The 22,818-nt window shown below is 39.7% G+C and overlaps 1 protein-coding gene across 2 annotated transcripts in view; it reads right to left on the bottom strand.

Moving 5' to 3' along the window:
• Positions 1-16,985, bottom strand: part of plcb3 (phospholipase C, beta 3 (phosphatidylinositol-specific)) — a 66,018-nt gene extending 49,033 nt beyond the window's left edge. Inside the window, exon 1 of one of the 2 annotated variants that reach the window (XM_060874669.1) lies at positions 16,117-16,985. In XM_060874669.1, coding sequence (XP_060730652.1) covers positions 16,117-16,215 — 99 coding nt within the window. In that variant the 5' untranslated portion in view covers positions 16,216-16,985. The remainder of the gene's footprint in view (positions 1-16,116) is intronic. The other variant, XM_060874670.1, reaches the window with a different exon arrangement.
• Between the last annotated feature and the right edge of the window lie 5,833 nt (positions 16,986-22,818).

Below are 22,818 nucleotides of genomic sequence, written 5' to 3'. Positions count from 1 at the left end.
GGGTTAAGCCAAGAGACCACAATAGTTGTGTGTTTGTGTTCACTTCTTAAACACACTCACTCACATAGACATATACACGCATACAAACATGCATACACACAGAGTAATGCAGAAACTATGTCAGCTATTTCAGTGGGTGAGTTTGTAGGCCTCTTGACTCTGCTCGTATTCAGCTAGTGATATTAACATGCTTATAAACACTTAAAGCTGGATTGTGCTTTCATTATTTATTTGTTTATATATTTTGTAAAGCACTTTCAGCATTATATAAACTTTATTCCTGTGCTATATTAAAATAAAAATGCTTCGTCAATTTTGTACTTGCAGTCGCACTTATTTAGAGGAGGGTCTTAGGTTAGAATCAGCTGTAACATGTGTTTTCTACACTATTACCAGTCCATGCAAGTAAAATTCCACCACATTGCAATAAAGAGAAACAATTCTATCTGTACTCAATGCTACACTCCATCCGAAAGGCTTTTGTAGCTTGTTTCTAACTGCTAACCTATTGACTAGCAAAAACTGTTACTCAATCATCCAACGTTTTGGTATGTTATGGTCTTAAGAGAAAGTGCTGAAATAGGTGTAAACATTGGGACGGTAGACGTATGGGGTGGCATCCACATCATATTGTTTGTGGTTAAATGTTTTATGGTAAACTTGTAGACTTGAGGAATGTAGTTGAGCTTTTTCCACATAGGAATGATGAAGCTTGGGCTGATTTCTTTCTAGCCCACGCTGCACACAGCAAGTTAAATGCCCCCATTTTTATGGGTGACACATTTGGTCAAAATTTTTCAACCTGCCTCACTGATGTATCATGAGATGAACAGAGGAGGTGCTTGTGAAATACAGTTAGTCACTGTTTTCCTGAGCAACTTACTTTTTACTCATTTATCTAGGCAGGGTTAAGAACTCGTGACCTTCCATCTTAAAGAATTGAGCTACTGCTCAACATGCTTGATCATCTTTTCCTCTCAGAATGGCTCTGAAGAAAATAAAAGAAAAACAATAGACAGAATAAGCATAGTCCTTTTGTGTCATTTGTATTTTGATTCGACAGACACCGGTAGGATCAGTTTAATGGGGAAGTTTTTTGGAACACTGGGAACACGAAATACTTGAAAAATCAGCTCTCTACTCAAATTTCACAATCAGCCTTCACTGGTAGGAGAACAATTTCTGTGTAATGATGTGATAAGAGACACTTCAGATTGTCCTTTTTCACTTAATAATTCCTGCTTCAGACCAATTTCTCATTTGAAGAGCCTGTAGTTGTCACAAAACACTAATATTAGTAACTCTGTCTATCCAAACTTTCATAAAGTGATTAGCAGGCTCAGGGCAGAAGATGACAGGCCTGTTAAAAGGACCAGAAGATCCAATATTGAATACGTCAATAAAGAAGAGTGAGTTGTTTATCTTTTGGTTAGGTCCAGGTTCCTCCTAACCACACCTCTGCACCAAACAGTTCCACCGCATGAGCTGAATGCTAGTTAAAAAAAGAAAAAACAAAACAAAACAATGCAACTACAAACATAATTAAAAAAAGCATTTGAATTCCAGAAAACGTGCAGAAAGGGAAGTGCAACCCACCAATGCATTATTACTGCAAAACCCTTTGCTTTCCTTTTGTAGTAAACTTAGCAGCACATCTTACTGTCTTACTTGAATAAATTTCTCAAATGAATCAGTTCAATTTCTGCAATAAACCAATTTATCAACTGAATCAGTTGCTCAAAGGAATCAATTTCACAAATGAATCACTTTCCCCAATGAATCAATTTCTCCAATGAATCAATTTCTTAAATTACGTGCAATTACAGAATAAATGCAATTCCAGATACATCAATTATCCACATTGTTATAAGGCATGGAGTAAGGTTTAACATTATTTAACATGTTATAGAGCTTCATATTTTGCATCTTACATTCCTTCTTCTCAAACTGAACTAACACATACATGCAACCCAAACCACTGCTATTTTAATCTCCTCTGTGTTTTCCTACTTTACTGTACAGTATATGTATGCACTGCATGGCTGCCCTGTGTGTCTTGTGGTCAGCAGAATAGGACTCATTCTCAAGAATTATTGCTACATGTGCACAAGATACAATACCAACAAACAGTAGCGACAGAAACGAACACTGTGGTGTAATGTCAGCGGCAGACGGACCAAACCATGACGATAGCAGACAACTTGAAAGAGAGGCAAAAAAGGATTGCAATAAATATTTCATATTAATAAATAAATACTTGACATGAGATGTACTGCATTTTAAAATGAACAAGAACATATAAGGCCACAGACCTGGAGGAGGAACCGAGTTGCAAGATTCATAGTCTATAATTGCTGGGCATGTTGAAACAAAAAGGGAAGGTAAACAAGCCATTTCTTAGAGTGTGTGTTTAGTTTCCTGCTGGGTTTCAGTTTGTCTATTGACCATTTGTAACAGAATACTGCTAAGACTCTCCGTAATTTATATTTTCACTCATTAGCAAAGAAAAAACAAGGATACACAGTAGAGACTAGTGTAGGCAGAATGAAAAGACAAAAAAAAAAAAAAAAAGACAGGAGACAGATGGAGATATCAAGACCTTTGAGCAGCTATGACATGAATTCAATGATTTACTGCAGCCTCCCTGCACGTTCCAGCAGCATAAAACAAACACACACCCATACACAAACAGTACCAGGTCTCCCTCAGGAACAAGCCAACAATCCTAATCGAGGTAGAGAGGAAAGCCTGGAGGCAGAGTGCAAAGGTCAAACACACCCACATGTGAATTGCGGAAAGCTGAGATTGACAAAGTGGCATTTTGTTGTAACACCGCCCTTCAAACCCTTGCTCTCTCACCTCTGTGTCAAGTATTCGCTAGCATGTTTCTGTGTGTGGTGAGACATTCATTAACACACAAGCAAAAGTCAACACTGGCCATAGAACTGTTTCTAATAGTCTTTCAGACTGAGTGCATCAAACAAACATTTTTCTGAGAGCTCTGAGGAACAAACTGCTGCAGCCGACGGCCTATCGGATGAGCTGAACCAGTCAACCACTAAGCGCTGCATCAAACAGCCATAAAGTACCGCCTCAAACGTGTGTGACTGAATGCCAAAATGCACCACAAGCAAGTTGGTATGAAGCATGGCGCTACTTCAGAGGTCCCAATTAATGAGCTGCACCAAAGAGCCTCAATGTATTGCTTCAGAGGACCTCAAACATGAACTGCACTAGAGAACTACACAGAACTGCTTCAGATGTCCTTTTACAGGAGCTGCATCAGAGCGCCACAAGTACTGCTATAGAGGGGCTTATGAACAAGCTGCACCAGAGAACCATATAGTACTGTTTCAGAGGGATGAGTTGTGCCAGAGAACAACACAAGTACTACTTCTGAACACCTCACAGTTGAATTATAATTGTAAACCCCCAGGTATAGCTTCAGAGAGTCTCACAGATGTGCAACACCACAGAACCACAAAGCAATGCTTCCAAGGCCTCATGAACGATCTGCACTAGAGATTCACAATGTACTCTCACATACAAAGGCACTCACAAATAAGCACAGAGTACAAGTGCAACGTCTCATCTTTAAGGTGTTGGGGTCAAAGTACTGCTTCAGTGGCCCTCACGGACGAGCTGTACCGAAGACCTACAAAGATGTACAACAAGCAAGACACCTTGAGTAATGCACAGCAATAGCTCAGAGGGCCTCACAGAGACAGGGCCTCTAAGCTACACCAGAGAGGCACAAAAACAAGAGGCCTTTCATTAGGGAGGGAAATCAATCAGTAATTCAGGACATTCTTTAGTGCAATTATACATATTTCTAACTTCAACTTGGAACGAGAAAGAAAAAACGCTTCTCAATTCGGAATTCCTACACGGAAAACAGAGAAGCTGCTGTTATCCCAAAGCTAAGCAAAATACATTGTATTAGTGTGAATATTTAAATCATAATTTAAGGTCATTTCTCTTCTTTCATACACGACAATAAAATAGCAAAATAGCATTACTATTCGATCAACACAAAACATAGACACATTAGTTAGTTTAAATCTATAATGCTGAACTTTGAGTTTTGAGAATGTACATATATCCCGTATATGATCCTTTGCATCACTAATGGAACCGATTTACTTGTTGCTAATAAAAACACCAGGCGCACGTCCAAAATCACGTACCGTCACAGTACCTACTGACCGGAGGTTCCACATCCATGCTGGATGTACTACAACCACCATGTTGGCCCTGTCATGTGATCTATAACATGAGATTAACCAAAAACCGCAGCTGTTATTTAGACCTTCGACAACATTGTAGTCAGGTGTTGTTAAACAAGAACAGTTTAACCACAAGGATCAAGGTTTAATACCTATAGCACTTACACACGGCTCTTCAGCAGCAGTCGTGTTGCCTGCTGAATCATGGAGGAAGCAGTTAGTCATCTGGTTATTTCTCGCCTTCTTTCTTTTTTTTTTACGAATACTGAGAATGTATTCAGGCTACTCCTTGGGTGTACTGCTTTTTGCCTTCTGTATAGTATAGTATAGTAGTATGGTAGCTTTCAAGGAGGTGCCCATGGTTTTAACCTGTTTTATTTAATATGCAGAGGGCAAAAGCCTCGTAATTCCATGCAAATCCCATTTCTGAGTTTGGTTTAATGCAAAATCAATTCGTAGCGATGATTAAAAGCAAGTGTCTGCTTTTGGAAGTACAGCTTTTCAAAGCTGTGGCACGAAATCTCCTCCTGAGACGAGCCAAGCCAGCACAGACCATGTTTGCGTGTACTGGACCTACCGCTTTCATACGTGATGCTTGGTACAGCCTGGGGAAAAGCCGTACCACATAAAACAGCACATCTTTGGGACATATGTGCGTATTGTGGAATAGGAGTTATGTAGTGTGTACGTCTGTCCTGGCCATAAACAGGATGCGTGAGGGGGACGAGGTAAACACTTGAGGAGGGCAGAGGGAGAGGGAGGGGGAAGGAGGAGTGATAAAATCTTGAATCGATTCGAAACATCTACACAATTTATTTACATTTCTTATTAGAATATTTGAAGTTTGAATTATAATATTGAATAAAATATTTGTACGCTTTATTCTTACGCTTTTTCTATTGGCAGATTTCTTAAGGCTTAAAAATGGTAAATGGTTATAATTTGTAGAAGTAGGAGTAGTAATAATAAGAAGAAGAATTATAGTCAGATCTACTACTGATCATTAATAATTCATTAATTAGACTAGATTTATTAAGGTATTAACATGGAACAAAACATTAACATGGAACATAGCGTGCCTTTTTTTTTAATACTGTGAAGTGCCAACTGTCCTTTCTGTCTCTCGATCGATCTATCTGTAACCAAGTGCAGTTCTGTTAACTAGAGTAGACCAAGCATGAGAATGTGCACCATGTCAGGGACAACAGGGTTGTGCTACACACGCAGGGGACGTGTTCTACCAGTGACACAAACGAGACAAACGTCCGTGGCTGTATTGAGCAATGAGTGTCACAGGGTCATGTGCCAGTGTGTATACGTTGAATTGTAACCTGTTCAAATTAAACTGGAAATAATGTCCGCGTGCAATGTTTTAAACGCCAAAAGAAGGCCAGCGATGGTCAGATGTCCATGTACACTTTTGGACAAACAATAGATGTATTTAAAAAAAAAAAAATACACACAACAACATAAATAACATCAGTGAATATGAAATAATTATTATATATGAAATAATTTGAAATGAAAATTATTTTGAATATGAAATAATTTTATTATTCCTACTATTACTATTACTACTACTACTATGAAGAAGAAGACAACGAAGACTAAGACTAAGATGATGAAGAAAAAGAAAAAGAAAAAGAAGAATTATTATTATTGAAGCCAGCTTCTTCATAACACTTGTACGTTAGTGAGCATTGGTCTGACCGGTCAGGTCACATGTCAGGAGCAGATGAGCCACAGAGATAAGATGACCACCTGTCCCACATTTCTCAGGACATTCCTGTAAAAAACAGGTTGCTCTCACAGTCAGCAAAACCCTTTAAACGTGCTAACAAGGTTTAAAACCTCAATCCTCAACTAGGCGCTGTCTAAATCGGTCTAATCTATTCCGTTAATTTAGTTTGTCTCCGTGATTAATGATGCTTTTCTGGGGAAAAGCAAATCATAGATTTACAGAGTTTGGCACACGCCCTTATCCGAAGGGACTTTTATCTCAGAGGCAGAGAGACAGTTCTGCTCGGATGTTTTGTGATTTTATAATCAGATAAATGAACGAAATAGTCATGAAATTCTGAGGAGATTTTTCTAAATTACAGCATGTTATTTACAGATTTTTACAGAACATGTCACGTCATCTCGCGTGTCAAACATGAGTACAGTCATTACGTACTGTTTGTGTATTCAAAGGTTTTTTGAGTTTAAACTGAAGAATCCCGTGCCTGCAATTACGCAAGGTTAAAAAAAATAAAAAATAAACACAAGAAACATCAAAATTTTTGGGCAAAAAAAAAAAGCTGCTAAATGAAGCATTTTGGGGAACAATCGCAAAAATAAAATCCAGATAAGGCTGAAGGTTTAGGGTCTTGCTCAAGTGCCCAGCAGTGACAAGGAAATAAAGTGCTGGATTTGAGCTCACAACCTTCTGGTCAGTAGTCAAGGTTCTTAACAACTGAGCTAATCTTAATGTGTTAACAATGCTAACAACAATAACACTAGTTTGTGGCATCAAATCAGCAGCCATGATAGTGAAGAAAAGCAAACGAGCTTCTAACATAACAACCAAAATATCCAACAAAGAGCCGTTAACCAAAGTGTCTAAAGATCCATAAAGTGCAACATGGTTATTTTGTGGTCAATCAGGTGCCTAGAATTCCAGTCTAAAGCTTCATTTCACGAGCGCTGTTAGCCTTTTGTAATTCTGTAAATAGTCTGCAATTTATACATGTTGCTGCTGACTTACAGCAGGTCAAACAACTCACTGCACTGATCTTAAAATAAAAGATATTTATTTAGCTGCATGCTGCCTGTCTGTGGCGTTCTGTCAGCCAGATGAGAGCACACTGGGTGCGTTGTCCCAGAAAAGCAGCTCTGTGTTGGTAAGACAGAGACTCTGGTCACCTGTTCATCTTATGTGAAGAGGTGGATTTAAAAATTCTTCTGTCATGAGCCCTGCGGAGTTTAAGTGCTGCTACGAACACCAAAAAACATTTTCTTGATCTGCGGTCTGGGTCAGAGAAATGCAGACAAACAAACGGGGCTAAAATGGGATTTGATCACTGGCAACTTTTACGTAATTGATTTATCCTCTTGCACTTTATTCTACTCTTGTGAGTGATTGTACTGTACTGTACACATGTGTGCACACATCACACATGCACTGTATGTAGTACTGTGTACGTCTGTGCAGTGTACATTGATCTCCTGTACTTGTACATAGCACACACACACACACACACACACACCATGTCCGAGCAGGTTGTTATACAGTACATGCTAAGAAGGCAGGAGTGTCTTCAAACATATTATCTGAATGTTATTTCAGGCATGTGTACATGTGTTTGTACCTGTACACACACACACACACACGTAACTATATTTCCAAGCATTATCTACATTCATGTCATTTCTTTGCGCAGACACAGAGTCGTCTCTGTCGCACATAATGAACTCATGTTAACACATCTGGTGTTATGCGTGTAATCGAATGTTCATGGTAACTCAACCTTAGCAATGTTTCAATACGCTCTTCTGTTGTCGAAGACATTCTTAAAGAAAACATTCTAACCAAGTCTGAAAACCTTTTGATCAAGTCAAGTCAAGAAGCTTTTATTGTCATTTCAACCATATATAGCTGTTGCAGTACATAGTGAAATAGTGATAGACATTTCACAGTGATAGACATTTAACTAACAATGTGTTTGTTTCCCCTAGGACATTTTCAAGTACAACGGATTGACAAGAGATTAATATACATTTTTCTGTGGAAGAAATAACCTAGTGTGAGAAACTGTACAGTGATATTTAGTTTATCACCAAGAGTATCCCATTATCAAAACATAGCAAAATAATCTGTAATAAATAATCTGTAATAAATTACACAGACACATTCTCAGATAAGACCCGAAAGCAAGCGGCCACCACCAAGACCTTACTGAATTCAGCTACAGTTCATCTAATATCAACACAGAGAGAGAGAGAGAGAGAGAGAGAGAGAGAGAGAGAGAGAGAGAGAGAGAGAGATTGGAAAAAGAAAAATCGGAGAAGAGAGACATAAGGCATAAGGAAAGAAAGAGGAGAAGTGGACAAGAGAGACAGGAGGTAATGAAGAGAAGGGAAAAAAAAACATGGACAGAGACGAACAATAAGGACAACACACAAGGAGAGTAAGAGATACAGATAAAAGATGAAGAGACAGAATTGAGAGGGAGAAAAAGATACTTGAAGATCAACACCTGGGGGGGGGGAGCGAGAGAGAGAGAAAGATGAGGATAGAAAGAGATCCAAGAAGACAAGAGACAGGGGAGAGAAACAAGAAAGTGAGAGACTATGAGAATGACAGACAATGGAGAATGAAAGAGATGGATGGAGAAAGAGAAAGAGAAAAACGTTTCAGCTCTGGATTTAATCTAGATCAGGAAGTTATTTGGAGAGAAATGTACACAATCACATGCACACCCAAACAAGAAAGACTCGTACATACACGAGAAGGTTCGCTTCTCATGAGACATCGTCACAGCATCGTGTCAGCTACACAAAGAGACTAAAGCACAGTGTTACACGCTCAGCCCTGGACAACACACACACACAATAAAATTCTCTCAAAATCAAATAACAGCATGGATGTGGAACCTACAGGTCACATTTCTTCAGGGTGGTTAATGAAACACACTTGTCTTTACAGACAAGAGCTAAATAACGATGGCGCTTATACACAACAAACAGAGTTTTACACAACATCAGAGCACAAGAGTAGAAGTCAGTTTTGAGGAAACTGACTCTCTTTTCCTTTCTCAGAACAGGGAAGCGGCTCAAAATTCTACTAACAGTGATCAGTCTTAAGCTACAGACGTTACTGAACGTTTGATACGATGCGGAAAGTAATAATTCCACTTTTGTGAAGTTTCTTTGTGACACTTGTGGGCAAAGATGCTTGATTTTGCAGATTTTTTTCAATAACCGTGACACTTTTTGTGCTTTTTGGGGAAAACTACTTGAATTGGAGAAATTGCAAGCACAAGATTCTGTTTTTAAACTCCTTCCACTGAAAACATACATGTAATTACTTTCGATGAGAAATGTACTCATGTGTGATGCAGGTAAACCAAAGAGGGTTTTGGCTTGAAGGTGTTGTGATGAAGGCACATGACAAATCTGGGGGGGAAAAAATTAAATAAAATAAAATAAAAAAGATCCAAATATCACAGATTTTGCTTAATATAGAGTTCCTTTATGCAAAAATGGTGTAATCCTGGATTGATTGGCCAATAAAGCCCAGTCTCTGTCTTCAGTCTCCTGCTGTCTCACCGTCCTGATGCAACTCTTGAGCTGATTTTTCGCTCTCACACCTCTGACATCAGTCCCTCGTTCTCCCTCATACGCCTCGTCTGACTCACGGTCACTCGGCTCCGTGGAGAAAAAAAGCCTCATGTTGTCTCTTACGGTTCACACAGTTAATCGCGAGCCAAAATACTTCCTGCAAATTCCCTCCGAGAGCACCAGAGAATGCGATTCGTGAAGATTGTGGAGTCAGAAGGGTTTTTCAGCACGGCTCCAAGGAGGGTTTAGATATGGACGCTCCATGAGAACAGAAATCGTCGCTACACACTGGAGACTACATGAGATGTGGAAATCAGTTCCTTAGTATTCAGTTGTCGCTATAATCTTAAGAAGATCCTGTGGTGGATCGCTATCATGGCAAAAGTTTTCGTCGGTCCATCACAGAGCACGCAAATTTGTTGCTGTGTATATTATTCAATGTCACAAAGCAGTTTTACAGAAATATAGAAAAACATATCGACTCAAGATTTAAGCCAGAAGTGATGGTGGCAATAAAAAACTAAAAAAGGAAACCAGATCTTTCTACGGGTGACAGCAGAATGTAGTGATTATAAATGATTTCTCTTCTATAAATGAGTACTATATGGTCAAAGCAGTGCAATTTCACAACCAGGAAATGCATGTAGTTTGAACATGAGATCTGGCTTGTTAAAATTATCCACTGGTCTGTGATGGAGACGTCATTGTTTTTTCTGTGATACCATCCACAGTATTCTCATGTACCTGTAGTCTATTCATGTGGAGTCATCCTCAGCAGCAGCAAGTGCATTCCAAGTGCTGAGACTCCAACCAGTAGTAGGGTATCAGGATGGATCAGGCAGCTCCGGAGAGTAAACGAGGTCCGGATCACTGATATATAATATATATGATATGATATATAGCGTGCTTGGTATTTACCATCCTGGCCTTGAATTACAGTGTTCCTGAATAAAGTTTGTCCTTGGATACACAACAAGGAAAGCAGTTTTTAGTTTTTAAAAAAGTGAGTGAGTGACGTGACATACGGCTAAGTACGGTGACCCATACTCAGAATTCGTTCTCTGCATTTAACCTATCCAAAGTGCACACACACAGCAGTGAACACACACCCGGAGCAGTGGGCAGCCATTTATGCTGCGGCGCCCGGGGAGCAGTTGAGGGGGTTTGGTGCCTTGCTCAAGGGCACCTCAGTCGTGGCCGGCCAGAGACTTGAACCCACAACCTTAGGGTTAGGAGTCAGACTCTCTAACCATTAGGCCATGACTTCCCCCCCAGGGGGGAATTTTGGCTAATTTTAAGATATTAATGCAAGTATCATGCCAGGCAATCACACACACACACACACACGCTAAAAAAGTAGTGTGTTTTGTCCAACAAAAGACAAAGGATAGCCACTTCAGAATCCATGCTAACACACAAATCAACAAAAGGAGTAGAATCAGTCAGGCTCTTATTGTAGCTACCATTGTTCAATCTTCTGTTAAGTCTTTACACAAACACTAACATTATTGTGAAAATAAGCATCTAGCTGGTTAGTTATAGTAGTTTGTTTGTCAAAACAATACACACAAACACAAACATTATATATATCTATATCTCACACATATACACACACACCAGTCAGCCATTACATTAACACCACCTGGTTAATATTGTCTAGGCCCCCATCGTGCCAGCAAAACACTTACTCATCAGACATGGACTTCAGTGCACAAACGTGCTGTGACGTTACACCAAAACATTCTGAGCTGATTCTTTAATTCCTACAAGTTGTGAGGTGGAGCCTCCATGGATCAGGCCCCATTTGATCAGCACATCCCATAGATGCTTGATCAGACTGAGGAGCCAACAGCTTGAACTTTTTATCATATTCCTCAAACCATTTCTGGACTATTTTTGTAGCGTGCCAGGTTTTGGCATCTCTTATTTATTTTGCATCTCTGCCCGTTATTTAGGGATCACAATTAGGCTCTTGTCAAATTCTCTCAGATATTTATGCTTTCTTCTTTCTTTTAAACCTATTCAGCAGACATTCAACAGTCACAAGCAATCATGTCATTTCTTTAAACAGCATCCCGAGGATACTGTATCCTGTGATGGAACATTAGGCAATTACTGCAAAATGAAGATTGAATTTGACCACATGCTCATTACATTCAGCAGAACAACGAGTAATTCAAGACGTGTACACCCATTAGCTTGTGAATCCATTAGCCTGCATCTGTTCATTCCATTAAATGTTCCAACAGCTGGATGTAAGGTGTGAAGAGCGTGTGAGCATGTGTGTGTTTGTGTGTATAAGTGTGTGTTGTGCTGAGAGTCTGTACCGTTCTGCTGGACACATATCAATAATGTTTTGCTCAGTCATGCCATAACCCAGTACCGATGCCAAATTTTCCTCCCAGGTTCCAAAAGTACTGAATAGGGAGATATGGGTTAAGTCTAGAAAGAGTAAAGTGCATTGATGAATCATCACTCAAGCCATTTTAGAAAAGAACAAAAATCCTACAAGAGCTAGTTTTCAAATCACATCACAATGATTTTCAGTCATTCGTTTGTATTCAGTAAACACTTTCATCTATTCAGTGCCATGATGGATCTGGAGCCTATTTCAGTAACCCTGGCATAAAGAGGTGTAAACACACTCACTGACACCAAGTAGGCAATTCACCTACCAGCATGTTTTTGGCAAGTTGGAGGAAACCGAAGAACCCTGAGGAAACCCACTTAAACACATGTGAAACTCTGCACAGATCAGTGACTCAAGTTCAGGATGGGACCAAGGAGACTTGAGCTGTGAAGCACCATCTGCACCGCATTGCCCCTGCCAACCCCCCCACTCCCACACCACATCACACTAAATAGTATGTACGAATAATATGCCACCTTTGTTGCTTCAAATAGTGCACCACCCTCTTCATACAACAACAATAGTAGGTGCTTTGGAATGTAGCCTAGCTAGCTATATTCTCCTTTCCCCCAGTCTACATGGTATCTTTGATATTATTGCCTGAAAAACATTCACAGTGGAAAATTCACCCTGCTTTTGTTTCTTCACATCGCCCTGAATGCAAAATTGAAGGTAATGCTGGGGAATGACGTCACCACTTCACAACCTCCAGTGAACGCCGCATGATTTCACTGCTAAAGTTATATAGCGTTAATGCTAATGTTAACAGTCCCTTGAACCAGAGAACAACAGATTTTGAAAACATTCAGATTAGTAAGCATCACCAGATGCTGTGTGGCGCTAAAGGTCAGTGTGATGTCATGCTATAGGACAGCCACAAAGGTGCATGCTTTTACACAATGAATTGTGTAGAAACTCAGTTATTCCTTGGAAGCAATCGTAAATGAGTCGCTTTTACTTGTCTGTAACAAATCAATTGCTAATAAACACACATGCAATTGATATTTGGAGGATCATTGCAGATAGTAATGTTTGTGCTGCAGAACAATGACAAATCTAAAATTTTCTAGACTGCAAGCATAGGCTTTGTACTCTGGCAAGAAGAGTAGCTACAATTAGCACAGTAGATACCAATGAAATAACAATGAAATATGGAATTGTGCATCTGTTATCATATTATAGTGCACTGTCCAGTAAAAATGTCCAGTCATGTATGTCTGCTAAGAAGCCCAAACATAGTAATAGACATTGCAAATACATTAAGGCGAGCAATTCATGTACAATCATGGCTTGTACAGTTAATTATTAATGAGACTATGATCTGGTGAGATGTACAAACTCTGCAGTTCAACATCTTCTTACACAATCCTATCCTTCAGGCTTCCTTCAAGTCAACTGCCACAGACAGCAGTTACAACGCTATAAGAGGAAACAGATTTATTACCTGAAAACCTTCTGAACAATAAAAAACGAAACCTCTCAATATGAAGAAAACACAAGCAATTACATATGTATACATTTTGATAATTGGTACAAGAAGGCTAGAAATTAAGTGGAAGATGTCTAAAGATACTGATAATATTTTTCAAAAAGTTCATATAGAAGTAAGATGAACAACGAGCATGTCTCAACTTTGGTATTATAATAAGACAGAAATGTAAGAATTCTACAATAATATTATGTTAACAATAGAAATAACAGGTAACATTTTGAAGATCGATTATAGAAATGTTGTCAAATCTATTACATCATTCTATGCAGTTGTTCATTCATTTATTCATTCATTCATTCATTCATTTATCTTCAGGAGCAGATCTGGAGCCTATCCCAGGAACACTAGGTGTAAGGCAGGTGTAATCAGTGCATCTCAGGGCACCATGAATACATATTCACATTTAGGAGCATTTAGCTCCGCCAAGCCGTCATTGGACATGTTTTTGGGAGTTGGAAGGAAACGAAAACCTGGAGAATTCCTGACACAAGAAGAACATGTAAATTCATACTGAGATCAGGACAGAAAGTTGGACCCCAGAGCTGTGAGGTGGCATCTCCACCTGCCACACCATCATGCTATCCCTGAGTGTAGATGTTTTATCATAAAATTTAAACAAAGATCATTCTCTTACTTGAAACCTTTCAATACTACAAACACCATATCAGAAGCTTGTAAAACCGACAAGTACCAAAAATGTATAAATGTCCTGACAGAAGTCAACAACATGTAGTTATACCCTAAACACAGAAAGACAGGTGGATTATTTATATATAGATGTATAAAACAATACTACATAAATTAAACAGCACTGATTCCACAGATTAAAGTTTATAAAGGAAATACTGCTTCTCCACTTTCTAAATTCCCTCTTAATCCCTGAAAAATCACAGTTTTCAGAGATCAAATCAAAGTGGCTCTGTTGTGACCAAGCAGCGTGTTGTGTGCGGTAGGATAGGACAGGATAGTGTAGTGTAGTGTAGTGTAGTGCGGTCTGGGCTTGGTGTAGTGTAGTGTAGTGTGGTGTAGAGTAATGTAGAGTAGTGTAGAGTAGTGTAGTGTAGTGTAGTGTAGTGTAGTCTGGGCTTGGTGTAGTGTAATGTAGAGTAGTGTAGAGTAGTGTAGTGTAGTGTAGTGTAGTGTAGTGTGGTGTAGTGTAATGTAGTGTAGTGTAGTGTGGTCTGGGCTTGGTGTAGTGTAGTGTAGTGTGGTGTGGTGTAGTGTAGTGTAGTGTGGTGTAGTGTAATGTAGAGTAGTGTAGTGTAGTGTAGTCTGGGCTTGGTGTAGTGTAGTGTGGTGTAGTGTAATGTAGTGTAGTGTAGTGTGGTCTGGGCTTGGTGTAGTGTAGTGTAGTGTGGTGTAGTGTAATGTAGTGTAGTGTAGTGTAGTCTGGGCTTGGTGTAGTGTAGTGTAGTGTGGTGTGGTGTGGTGTAGTGTAATGTAATGTAGAGTAGTGTAGTATGGTCTGGGCTTGGTGTAGTGTAGTGTGGTGTAGTGTAATGTAGTGTAGTGTAGTGTGGTCTGGGCCTGGTGTAGGGTCGTGTAGTGTAGTGTAATGTAGTGTAGTGTAGTGTGGTCTGGGCTTGGTTTAATGTAGTGTGGTGTAGTGTAATGTAGTGTAGTGTAGTGTAGTGTGGTCTGGGCTTGGTTTAGTGTAGTGTGGTGTAGTGTAGTGTATAGTGTAGTGTAGTGTAGTGTATAGTGTAGTGTATTGTATAGTGTAGTGTAGTGTATTGTGGTGTAGTGTGTAGTGTAGTGAAGTGTGGTTTAGTGTGGTGTGGTGTAGTGTAGTGTGGTTTAGTGTAGTGTAGTGTAGTGTAGTGTAGTGTAGTGTGGTGTGGTGTAGTGTAGTGTAGTGTAGTGTGGTGTAGTGTAGTGAAGTGTGGTGTAGTGTAGTGTAGTGTGGTTTAGTGTAGTGTGGTGTAGTGTAGTGTAGTGTGGTTTAGTGTAGTGTAGTGTAGTGTGGTGTAGTGTAGTGAAGTGTGGTGTAGTGTAGTGTAGTGTGGTTTAGTGTAGTGTGGTGTGGTGTAGTGTAGTGTGGTTTAGTGTAGTGTAGTGTAGTGTAGTGTAGTGTAGTGTGGTGTGGTGTAGTGTAGTGTAGTGTAGTGTGGTGTAGTGTAGTGAAGTGTGGTGTAGTGTGGTGTGGTGTAGTGTAGTGTAGTGTAGTGTGGTGTAGTGTAGTGAAGTGTGGTGTAGTGTAGTGTAGTGTGGTTTAGTGTAGTGTGGTGTAGTGTAGTGTAGTGTGGTTTAGTGTAGTGTAGTGTAGTGTGGTGTAGTGTAGTGAAGTGTGGTGTAGTGTAGTGTGGTTTAGTGTAGTGTGGTGTAGTGTAGTGTAGTGTGGTTTAGTGTAGTGTAGTGTAGTGTAGTGTAGTTTAGTGTAGTGTAGTGTAGTGTGGTGTAGTGTAGTGAAGTGTGGTTTAGTGTAGTGTAGTGTAGTGTAGTGTAGTGTAGTATGTAGGGAGGTAGAAACGTGCATGTAAGGGAAACTTGTTGGACAGGAATCTGTGTTGAACACAACATTAGAGCGTTGAGATCATTAGCACTCAGCTGTCACTCATGCGCCTCCAATGACCTCCCCAATTACTCTAACATACAGGCAGGAGTCATGACAATCACTCAGAAAGGACACTACACAGAACTCATACACACACATGTTCTCTGCTTACCTCGTCCCATTTGATAAACTTGCTTCCCCCTTTGAGGAGTTCGTGCACGGAGACCGGTTTGAGCTGGAGCGCGTGCACTCCCGGTTTCGCCCCGGCCATGGCTGCAATAACAGCCTGTCCTCGTCTTCGTCAGGTCCACAGTACTGTCTCACTCACTCACACACACATACATACACACACACACTCCTGAGAGGGATCCTGAAGCGAGTTTTCGAGTCCGGTGATGACCGCACGAACTTGAGTGTGTGAAATAAAGAGGAGCGAGTGTGCGAAAGTCACTCAGCACTGAGTCACACATTAACGAGCAGGCGAGCTGGTTACAGTGTGTTACAGTCCGGTACAGTGTGTTACAGTCCGGTACAGTGTGTTACAGTCCGGTACAGTGTGTTACAGTGTACAACTCCACAGGCTCGGTTCATCCGCGTAGTTCACACTTTCCTTCCCGTCTGCGTCCTGCTGCTGCTTCCTCTTTCCTTCGGCAAACTTTCACTCGACTCCGACGCGCACGGAGAAGTGTCCTTCCTTTCCCTTCATTTTCTTTCCTTGTGAACGACGGAGAGACAGAGTGTGTGTGTGTGTGTGTGAGAGAGAGAGAGAGAGAGAGAGAGAGAGAGAGAAGAGTGTGTGTGTGTGTGTGAGAGAGAGAGAGAGAGACGGGGAGTTGAGGAAGTGAGAGAGAAAAGCGAACAGACGAGGGAGTCGCTGCTTTTCTTTCTTCTTCCCTTCTTTTCTTCGTCTTCTATCGTTTACAGTTTGTCACTCTGCTACTTTCCTTTTCTCACACAGAGGCGGGTTCTGTTTCTATGGCGGAGCAGTGAAGGGTAAAAAAAAGCGTGATTTCAACTTACTCAACCCTGCCAGAGAGAGAGAGAAATAGAAATCAGAGAGAGAGAGAGACAGAGAGAAATCAGAGAAGAGAGAGACAGAGAGAAATCAGAGAAGAGAGAGAGACAGAGAGAGAGAGACATCAGAGGAGTGAGAAATCACAGGAGAGAGAGAGAGAGATACAGAGAAGAGAGAGACAGAGAGAGAGAATTCAGAGGAGAGAGAGAGAATTAAGGAGAGAGAGATACAGACAGTGAGAGAGAAAAAGAAATCAAGAGAGAGAGAGAGAGACAGAGAGAAATCAGAGAGAGAGATTGTCCGAATCAGTCTTTAATAGCCTGTTTTCCTTGTCTGTAGCATTGCTGAAATCAAACAAGGCTTAAATTCTCACTAGGGAAAAAGACTTGAAAAAATTCCTAAAATACTCCAAATCCTTGCTTTTGCTCCCTATAAAGTCTCCAGTCGCCACTTATTTGGCTCTGTATTGGTTTCAACAAGAACATTGCCAGTTGCTTCACTTCATTGGCACCAGTTCACCAAAACCTGACAATTCACCCAGACATTACACTACATGCCCATTTTTATTCTTGCACTTGTAGTAGGTATCAACATTCTTACTCTTACTATCTGTGTACACACGTATACAAAGGTCTCCGGCACCTAGCAGTGATCACTTGACTAGTCATGCCTGTCTTCACTTCCTGATGATTGAGGATGTTTTAATAACTCATAATGAATCTAAACACCGAATGCATTCTGAAGTTTTAATCTACACGTCTGACCAGTTCTAATTAAATCAACATTCAGTTATTGACTTTATTCAGTGCCTTAAAGGGCTCCATCAAAGCCCAAGGTGTGACAAAATCAGACATCATTTTTTTAAATAATAAAAATCTTCCAAGTTCTCAAACTTAAATTAGAAACAATTACCAAAACTCAGGATTCCAACACATACTACACCATTTCCAGTATGAGACTAGTCAGAGCTCTGGGTTTAGGCCAATATCTGATAGAGATTCAATCTGAGGAGTACTGACATACTCCCTGGTATTTAAGCAGATGCTCTGCATGCTTTTGTTGCCAAGTAATGAATGGTATAAAGCATAATTCCTAGCAGCATGTTTTAAAAATTGTGTCTTGAGGTGATAGAGCTGTGTTATGTCAATCAACAAGAGGTGCATCAGAGTATATGCTTTTTTTTTTAAAGAGAGAGAGAGAGAGATAAAACAGACTGATATCAAACCATGCCAAAATGCCCAGATGAAGCACAAATACACACAAAAAATCAAAACAATGACAAAAATCAAGCAACAGCTGGTCAAGTAGCCATGATGCATGTACTGTATAATACAGGAGCCACAGCGGTTATAAAACACATTTATGCATCAGCTACATTTGGTGATGCATTGACATATAGATCTCTGAAATGTGGAGCCTTAAAATGTGTTGATCAGATAAAGTGATAGAAAGCACAATGGGGAGGGTTGCTGCCTTACAGCTATAGGGTATTTTCCTGAGCTTAGGTTTCTTTGTGTTGGTTTTCTCTTGGTTACTCCTGATTCCTCCCACCTCCCTAAACATTCCAGTAGCTTGTTCGACTATTATAAATTGCCCCTAGGTTTGAAGGTGTTTATGAAAAAGATTAAGGTGATATCATTCATGATAAGGTTTAAGTGAAGTAATGGAGACACAAAGGCCTACGGACTCACATAGCTACAGTCTCAAGGATCATTTGGTTCTTCTTCATTCATAACTTTTTTGTGAACAGCCTTAGATAGCCTACTAAGAAGAATCACCTTTGATTGTATTTGAAAATGCTGTGGATTGTCACACACACACACACACACACACACACACACACACACACACACACACACATCTCTACACAAGTGACTAGGAATGGCAGATGAAGCAAACAAACATCTCTCAGTACTTTTTTATACAGAAATGAACATTATTAAATAATATACAACTATAGTCTAGTATATGATAGTATTCTAAATGTTTTAGATTAGCAGTGTAAAATCTAATCTACAAAGTACCAGCATGCAGGGTGCAGGTTTTCATTCCAATAAAGCAGGATCTACCCCTGATTCCACCTGTTTAATCAGTTGTTCTTGCTTTTTCAGAGACTCAGGTGTGGCTTCTAATTGGCTGGTATGAAAACCTGAACCCACACCAGACCTTTCCTGATAATATTGGACACCCCATTTGTAGAGCATTCTTTTAGCAAATAAGCCTGAAAAACAAGTAATTTCAAGCACCTTCCATCATGATGTTTGAGTTTGTGTTTGTGCTTTTCAGCACCTGTGAATGTCAGTCCCTTTTCTCCATATTTCCACAACAGGTGTTCCCTTCCCAGCTAAATGTCCACATTTATTCACACAGGTGCTGACCAGTGTGGGAACCGGCTACCTCGGATCATATTTCAGAGATTTAGACACTATGCTTGTTCAAATTCAACAAAAAAGGTTAACATTATACAATGATTTTGACAAATATTCAAGAATTATGTTAGACTTATATTTAAATGTGTTTGTATTTATCCCCAATGAGCAAGCCTGAGGTGACTGATGCAAGGAAAACCTCCCTTAGATGGAAAAGGAAGAAACCTGGAAGGAACCCGTCCTCATTTGGGTGACACTTGAGGCTTGTGTACCTATTGTGTCATATTGTCCTTGCTTTAAAGAATCCGAGTTTTGAACATTGTGCATAATTACAGAGACATAATGTAGGAATAATGAAGCGGGGCAGTAGAGGTGAGTATAGATAATTAAAAGGTTTTCTCTCTGTGTATCTGTAGTCCCATTACTCTAATCAGACCATTTCTGACTGTATGCCAAAGACTTACAGAGACACATTGTATTAGAGCACAGAAGAACCTTAAGGCAGACTGGGAACACACACACACACACACACACACACAATGTGTTAACTAGTGTTATTTATGAACAAATATATGTTAATAATAAGAACTAGCACTGTTCAAAAATATTTTGTCTTACATCCTCCCACAATCCTCGTTTCACTCAAGTTTTTCATGTTTTTATTTCTTCATAACAAAGTCCTGACTCAGTCCCAGCAGCAGTGTGAGGTTGATCACATTACTCTGCAGAGAGCAGAAATTTGCTGGCCAGCAGCTCTAAAAAGCTTCAAAAGCCTCATTGTTGAAGCCTCAGGATTCTCAAAGCTTTATCTGCAGGCCTTGTCCAAAATCTGAGAATACTCTGTCGCCACCTACTGCATCAACACACACACACACACACACACACACACACACACACACACACACACACACACACACACACACACACACACACACCAAGGCAATGGAAGCACTGTATGACTTTTAAGCCTAGAAACTGAAATGTGCATGAAACACTAATTAGGTCAGTGTCTTTTGCTTTTTATGTTTTCAAATGCTTGAGACTATGTAGTTACATAAATCACAGCCTAATCATACAGGCAAGTGGTAGCTCAGAGTTTAAGGCATTGGCCTGCTGATCAGAAGGTTGAACCTCAGGACCAACAAGCTGCCACTGCTGGGCGCTTGTGTAAGGCCCTTAAGTCTCAATTGCTCCGTTATATAAAATGTAAGTGATGATGTAAATGTAAGAATGTAAGTTGCTCTGGATAGGTGTGTCTGCCAAATGCCGTTATTGCATAATGATTAGCTTAAATACTAAAAACAACACATCCATGACAACAGTTGACAAGGAAATCGATTCATGAGCTATTAATGGTTATCTTTACATAGTGTCCATCATATTGTGTTATCATATTGTGGCTTGGAAATTTTGTCCCACTCTTCTGTTACAACTGTCAGAGTATTAGTCTGTATTAGTGGGTACTGGAAAAGCTTTTGTATACATAGCATTCCAAAGATGTGACATGTCTGATGAGCTTGCAGAACATTACAGAAGTGGGTTATGAGCTGCCACAGAATCCCTGCAATGATGGACCAGGCACCTTCGTGCAGAAAGGTGAGGTCATGGGTGTGGTTGGGTTTTTTGGGTTGTAGGATTTGGCCTTCCTAGGCCTTTCTAGGCCTTCCTAGACCCAAACCCAACCAATGTCATGGGTCACTCGGTTCCCACCAGCAAAATGTTCAGTCACATGGTGCCATATACACTGTCTGCCTTCAGCTAATGACAACTGAAATAATGGCTTGTGTGTTTAGAGGACTGTTCTCCAGCACTACAGGAGCCAACTACAGATACAACGATAAACTGCATTAAGATCAGTCAGAATGCAAAGCATAAAAATGACCTTCCCTTAAATAATTTCTGATGCACAAATTCTTTAATTGTGTTAACCATAAGCTGTGTGATCTCACTCACTCTCTCTCTCTTTCTCTCTCTCTCTCTCTCTCTCTCTCTATATATATATATATATATATATATATATATATATATATATATATATATATATATTATTAAATACTTTTCTGTAGGTAATGATTGCATGTTGAGTATTTATGTTGAGTTTTTCTTTCTTTCTTTCTTTCTTTCTTTCTTTCTTTCTTTCTTTCTTTCTTTCTTTCTTTCTTTCTTTCATGTTTGAGTGTTGTGTAATGTGGAGATGTCAAAAAGTAATAATGGAGCTTATGGAGATGCAGACGTTGAGGATCTTGAAAATTCTGGATGTAATGACGAAACCAGAAAGCATGAAAACAAACATCTATTATGTCTTGGCAGTGTGGAGTCCCATGTGGTGTAGTTTCTAAGTTGTAATATTGGTTCTGTGAAAGATTGTGTTGTAATTATTGGGGGTTTGAATTGAAGGTCATGTTGCATATGTTCTGGCAATTGATGTGAGCTTGGTAGTTCTATGTGGTTCTTTTTTTCTCAATTGAAAGCGATGGCTGTAAGGAGATATGGGCACTGTGTCTGTGATGTTTTCTGATATTGCCTGGCTTCTTTCAGCTGGATGTACTGAAATGAACAATCTGCCATATTTTCCTTGATCATTTTCAAATGCATAATAATTTTTTTTAAAATATTATTTCCTCAAAATTAGCTGTTGGTCATTCCCATCCATTTTGCAATTCCCTAATTATATTATAGCCGCCAGTTTGGGAGGGTGAATGCTAACACATGCCTCCTCCACAGACACAGTGCAACTCTTCCAGCTGAGATTGCCAGAAGAATGCACTCACTGGGGAATGATGTGTGCCAAATTCTCTTCATGTGATCAACTATCTCTAAACAAGACATGGGAAGTAAGCCCACCTTCCTACTTAAATTTAATAAAAGTATAAAATTCATAAAACCTGAATGTAAACTGGCTTTGCATGGAGCAAAAACATGTTTGCTGTTTTCATTCTTTTGCAGTGACTTTAATTAAAGTTAACAGCAGATAAACAGATGTAAATTTCACACACACACACACACACACACACACACACACGCACACACACACACACACACACACACACACACACACACACACACACACACACACACACAGTTATACTGTCATTTTGCTGGCTCCTGCATTTTGATCTTTTTCTTAAATCCCTTTAATTTTTTCCAGTCGCATTAAACTAATCAATCTAATCTTATACTTATCAAAGTAACAAACACTTCCTCTGTCCTCTTTATATCTCTCTCCTTCTCTAAACTGTATACTCATCATAAGATCAACTACATTGTAACAGTGGTCTAAATAAAGGGCAATGTCTTCCAGTAAAATCCCTTTCATAGCCGCAGCTCGCAATTACTGTATATTAGTGGTGCAGAATTCCGGTTATAATACGACTTAAAGAGCAACCGTTATTTTCTCAATATAACAGTGCTTGGCATAAACTATTATACATAAAGAATGGTTTCCTCAGACTTTGCATTGTATGCTTTCTCTTTCCCATTTGCTATCTTA

The sequence above is a fragment of the Tachysurus vachellii genome, chromosome 7 (genome assembly GCF_030014155.1).
Source record: "Tachysurus vachellii isolate PV-2020 chromosome 7, HZAU_Pvac_v1, whole genome shotgun sequence".
NCBI classification, from domain to species: domain Eukaryota; kingdom Metazoa; phylum Chordata; class Actinopteri; order Siluriformes; family Bagridae; genus Tachysurus; species Tachysurus vachellii.
Note: the sequence above shows the minus strand (reverse complement) of the source record. Positions and strands in the feature narration are given on the sequence as shown.